The sequence below is a fragment of the Onthophagus taurus genome, chromosome 11 (assembly GCF_036711975.1).
Source record: "Onthophagus taurus isolate NC chromosome 11, IU_Otau_3.0, whole genome shotgun sequence".
In the NCBI taxonomy this organism is placed as follows: Eukaryota; Metazoa; Arthropoda; class Insecta; order Coleoptera; family Scarabaeidae; genus Onthophagus; species Onthophagus taurus.
Window position 1 is genome coordinate 19,296,526 of NC_091976.1, and position 5,707 is coordinate 19,302,232.

The 5,707-nt window shown below is 31.9% G+C and overlaps 1 protein-coding gene across 1 annotated transcript; it reads right to left on the minus strand.

Annotated features, from left to right (window-relative positions):
* Window positions 1–2,095: 2,095 nt before the first annotated feature.
* LOC111424258 (uncharacterized) lies at window positions 2,096–3,936 on the minus strand. Its single transcript, XM_023057745.2, has 3 exons — window positions 3,096–3,936; window positions 2,437–3,039; window positions 2,096–2,383 (listed from the first exon to the last, which is right to left on the minus strand). Exons 1-3 carry the CDS (start codon window positions 3,872–3,874, stop codon window positions 2,173–2,175), a joined length of 1,593 nt encoding a protein of 530 aa, XP_022913513.2. The 5' UTR covers window positions 3,875–3,936; the 3' UTR covers window positions 2,096–2,172.
* Window positions 3,937–5,707: the final 1,771 nt, after the last annotated feature.

Consider the following 5,707-nt stretch of genomic DNA (forward strand, 5'->3'; position numbering starts at 1 on the left):
ATCAGTAAGAAGGACTAGGATGAAAGGCGGCGCCTAAAGCCCGAAGAGGCATTTTCATATAGGAGACGCGGAAAGAAGAGGAATTTTTAGTGGGTTGGGTTGGATACAATCAACTCTATGTGAAACTGTAAAATCGCTAGTTGATAATAGTGTTGTCAAAGGTCAGGTGGTGATAAGCAAAGTAGGAAAATCCAATATACTAAGTTTTATACTTTGCTGAATAGAAAACACAAACTCATTCCTACATCTAAAACCCAGAATCCTCCAAATCGCCGAAGACTAACAATGCTGCCACAATCTGATCATCGCTCATAAGCAATTCACGAACATAAGAAGTTTAATATAAATTTCGTCTTACTTAGAAGCCGGACATGTAGATTTTATAATTCCGTACAACAAAAGTTTGCAAATTCTTATAACCTCAATGACACTGCCTCAATGTACTTACATCAACTATGAAGATATTGCACGATAGGGTAAAATGATGTTATATCCATGCTATTACATGGTACTTACATGGCACCTTGTCCTTTTCAGTGGCGGATCTTCTTGATAACACAAACATTACATCATGTTGCACTTCCTGTACAAGATATTTCATTGTTAAGATATTTAATGACGTAACGTATTCTTTTCCAATTAGGGACCACTTGTTTCTTCCGTGCGTATATCCTTACTTGAAAATACGGCATAATTACAAAAATACCACAGCATTGGGATAAATTATCACAAAGTCATCACTATATAAATTCGTTAGCATGTACCAGCGAAAATTGACAACTGATATTTTTTTAAGAACTTTAAAGAAGTCTCATCGAATGTATTGGATTCAGGAATGTAATCAATGTATGACAGTGATAAATATTTACGTTAGCGTTTGAAGACAATGCACTCCTAGAAACAAAACTGTCTAAATGGTCGAACAATGTAGAATATGGAATATGTGGCGATCTGAATGAAACCAAAAGTTCCTCTGTAAAATGGTTTAATTCCAAATAAATTTGTTGCATTAGAAACAAAGCAAAAGACATGTGTTGGTCCAGTTGTAAAAGAATAATCAAACAACAACAAATGCAAAAACCTCTTGAAAAGGTCTAATCATCGTACTAGATTACTAGACGCATAGACAGAAGTAAAGGCAGTATTCAAAAATACCAGTTCTAAATTCCTCAGGTTACGACGTAATTCTATACACAGCATTAAAACTTCTCCCGCGCAAAATCATTCTAATCTGCCTATTAATAGTGCTGGAAGTTAAACAAGAGGGGTTTGCTTAGACGTTTCGTTATGCTGCCACTTATCAGCTGCTATTTCTTATTGAACATTGCGCCGAAGAGTTCCATTCTCATGAATTCACTACCACTGCGATAGTGAATTCTGAATGTTCCATAAGCACTCTAACTACCATGACACCACGCATTGTTGTAAAAAGTACACCAACCTGGTCAACGATCGATCCACAATACAAACCATGACAGCAGATATTCCATACTTGTCGTCTTACTACATAATACATTTACTTAGGACTTTCTTGAACTCGGAATAAACCTTAACGTAGCCATCTGTAAGAAATTGTCTCCACTTTTGCATTTAACCAGAAAGTTTGCCAAGGTAAATACGCAACAGGTACTCTGCTAATTCTGCATCTTCTATCTTTATATTCTTTACATTCCTCAAAAAGAAAGCTACTGTCTACTCTTCTTTTTTACTAAGCAAGATTTTCACCCTGTAGTATCCAAATAAAGTGATATCACAGAAAAATCGTATGTTCTGGCCTGTCGATATCTTCTTTATATTTCTTTTTATGATATGTACTAAGCACATCATATCGTTTTAGGTAATGATCCATTACTCTCTATTATCATTTAAATATCGCTAAATACAAAGTAATCGATAATCGAATTTTGTATACACTCTGTTTATAGTACTTGAACGATTATTCCGCATTGATTGGTTAGAAAATAAATCAAATTTTGTTAAACGTCCACTCTCGAATAAGAAATATAGAAACATTTAATAAACATAAAATTACTTTAATTTTGTTTAGGTTCGGATTCACTCTATTTTTAGGAAAGTTTTGTAAATGAAAAATAAATTTCTTCTAAGATTTAGATGTTTAATTTGTTTTGCAAAAAAACATTTAAAAAAAAATTACTTATTTCAAAACTAATTTTAATTTATGGTTGTATCATTTGCTAAAACGTCTAATTCATAGTAATATTTCAAAATGTCTCCAAAATGTTTCTGTTTTAATAATTCCGTTTTAACGTCGTCAACATCTTGAGGAGTAACATTTGAAACATTAGCGATTTCATCTAGATAGGTTGATAAAAGGTTTTCATAGCTTTCCAATCGTCGCGGATTTATTTTAATTTCTCTCTCCCTGAAAAAAGAAATAATTATTAAATGTGTAAAATAAGCGATAAGTTTTCTTACTTTTTAATCAATGTGGTTAAATCATTTTTAAATATATCAGCCCCCATTAGAAAAGCATTTTCTTTTAAGAATACCGTAAATTTAACGAGGGCAGTCAAAATAAGATTTTCCTCCTTTTCGAGATCTTCAAGACTCTTTTTTAGTTGCTGTTTGATTTCAACCATCGTTGCTTTTGCTCGTTCTTTTTCATCAATCGTTGATTTAATATTACTAGCTTCCACGTACAAAACGTAAGGGGTCTGAATAGTAGTCACAACTATTTTACGCCTTGTAGTTGTTTTCACGCCAACCGAAATGAATGGAGGTGTCCATGACAAATCCAGATAAGGCTTTATTGTACCTTTTTTATGCTCAACATCTCTCTTCTCTTCTATTTTATGTTTAACAACTGGAATATATAAATAGGGTTTTAATTTTTCTAAATTATTTTCATTTTCATTTATTTTTCGTTCGTGTTCAATTAAAATATCTTTCGCATCTTCGCATTTTTCCATTACGTCTATCATTGGTATTGCTAATTTAAAAATTATTCTTCGAGAATCATTTATTGATAATGTATCTTTCATTGAAGCTGGTGATAAAGTTTTAATGTAGTCGATCATTCTAATAAAATTAATTAAAAATATTAAAAAAGAAATTATTAATATTTTTTTATTTACCTCTTAATTGAATTTGAAGATATTTGATAACTTTCTTGGTAATCTTTTTCAACATTATCATTAATCTTAATTCCTTTATTTTTAATAGCTAAATATCGTATGGATTCGTTATCGATGCAAAAAATGTTGTCACGATCAAATTTTATTTTGTGTGGTTCAGATGCAATTCCTTCGAGAAGTATTTGTAGAGGTAAAAAGGTGTCTCCGGGGGTAAAAAAGCTCGATCTAGCGTTTGTAAAGATGAAAACAAAATTCTCAAAGACTTTCTTATCCAATTTGGAAAATAAATGCTTCATGCAATGTTCAAAAAGCACCGTAATTCGAGAATTATTTGGTTTTACCAGTACACAAAAAGCGTTTACATGATTCAATTCCCCCAATAGAGCTAAAATCTTTTCCATGTTTTCTTCGTCGAATTTTAAACCTCGAGTATCGCCAATCCCTGGTGTATCAATTAGTCTTATCTTCAAATTTTTTTCTGGTATTTCTAATAAGTAACTTTTCGGATGTTGAGTTGATGAAACGCCCGGATCTGTTTTTTCATTTTCACTTTTACCGATTTGTATAACTTTTTCTTGAAAATTTTCATCCATCACCGTAAATTTTATGGGTACAGGAGCCAATAATTCTCCATTAGAAGCCGCAATCAACGTATCGTATTTTAAATAATTTGCGAAAGCATTCACAAAAGTTGATTTACCTACACCTGTTTCACCAAAAAGAACAATATTTAATATATTTTTATCGCCGAGGGACACTTTATTCTCAGATTCAGACATTGTGTAACAATCGTTCAATTAATTAAAGGAGTGGGAAAGAAAAATTTGTGTTTTGAAGAAAATCTAAAAGAGGATTAGTTTTTATACTAATTTTATTGTGGATTTTCAAAAACAGAAAGATAAATTGCGGATATTGACTGCGGTTGTGTGACAGAAACATCCTGTTTCGTTTAATCATAATTTTCATAAACAAAAAAATATGTTTTTATAATAAATAAGTTAGATTATACAACCACATCTACTTCCATAAAAATTAAAAAAAAATCTTTGTTCCCCACTGATTTCCTACCCAATGTCCTTGTAGGCATATAAAACACATACTTAAAGAATAAAATCATCCATCATATCTGGTTGAAAGAAAGTGTGAAAAAGCACAATGTATTAATCCATATTTCTGCCATATACTTCCAGGAACGCCTTTAACATAGCATTTTGGGATGAGATCCTGTTGGGATTAGAACATTTTGCACGTCGAATTCCCTGGTAAGATTTCTGAAAGACAACACACAATCAATGAATGGGTTTGGGGTTCGAGCAGGTGAGCCTTTTAACCCAAAGGCCAGGTAAGTGGCTAACCTTACCTGTTAGAAAAAGTTCCACATCTTTTTAGACTAATTAACAAAAAGATACAACCTCGTCCATGAAATACTGTCATTAATCGTAGGCGCCCATAAAATAAATCGTAAGTAAAGCAGTAAAGCAATAAGTCATATTAATGGTCATCAATAAAAAGTATTTTTTCTAAACACGCAGCATCAATATTACATTTTTCCATCATAGTATGATCAACACTGATCAACAATTTTTAATTCTTGTACTGTCGACAAGTGGTATGGATGCAATTGCTGTTCGTATGGCACACGTCAAGAAGTACTTTTGGATATTAAAAATTTGTCGGAACTGTTGATATTAACAGTATTATCAGTTATTTGCAATATCATCTTATCACTGCGTTAGCATTGCCTAAATACTTTTCCAACGTTAAAAGTAAAGTTTGCTCACTAAAACTGTAACTATTTGTCATTTTAAACAACTATTACTGACTGGCGAATGTTGGGTAATCATTTGACAGTTGCTGTACTGCTCCAGTTACAATTTGCTTACGATTAATGAAAACATTTCATAATCGAGGTTGTATCTTTTTGCAAATAACTCGAAAACAATACGTCTAAACAAAAATTTCTAAGAGTGCAAATAATTTTAGAATGAAATAGGATTTTAGAATAAGTTGGAAAATTTAAAGGTTTATGACATAATAAAAAAGTTTTAAGGAATTAACCTTTATGAACACCTGTATAGCATTGATCTCGTGGCTGTATATTTGAAAAAGTGATATTAACCGATTTTTCATGATGAAATTGCACTGTTTACCAAATTTTATCTTTCTAAAACAAACCGTATTGAAAATATTTAAGAAAATGTTTAAATAATTTAATGTTTAATATTTGTGATTAAAATTATGCCACGACTTACAGGAACACCTGTATAGATTTAATTCTCCGTAACAGATCCTGTATGTACAGGTGTCCCGCAAGGGTACGGAGCGGCTGTATCTCGACAACGGTAAGGCCTAGAGGTTTGAGGAAAAAATCCTTATGCGCAAAGTGGACAACGATTACATTTTTTCTGATTTTTAAATAAAGTTAAACGGAACGGTACTATTTACTGTACAGACTCTTAGTCACCATAAAATACTAGTGAAAACCGCATCTCGATATCTCCATCCATTCTTGAATTATAGAAGAAAATGTTAAAAATTCGTATATTTTAACCGGATCAAGATACCATAGCAAACAAATAAGAGAGCACAAAAATGTTATTACCTAGAAGCAT

Coding starts and splice junctions, on each gene's coding strand:
- LOC111424258 (XM_023057745.2), bottom strand. CDS start 3,874: ATGTCTGAATCTGAGAATAAAGTGTCCCTCGGCGATAAAAATATATTA. Junction 3,040..3,095: donor TCTTCAAATTCAATTAAGAG/GTAAATAAAAAA, acceptor TAATTTTATTAG/AATGATCGACTACATTAAAA. Junction 2,384..2,436: donor TTAACCACATTGATTAAAAA/GTAAGAAAACTT, acceptor TTCTTTTTTCAG/GGAGAGAGAAATTAAAATAA.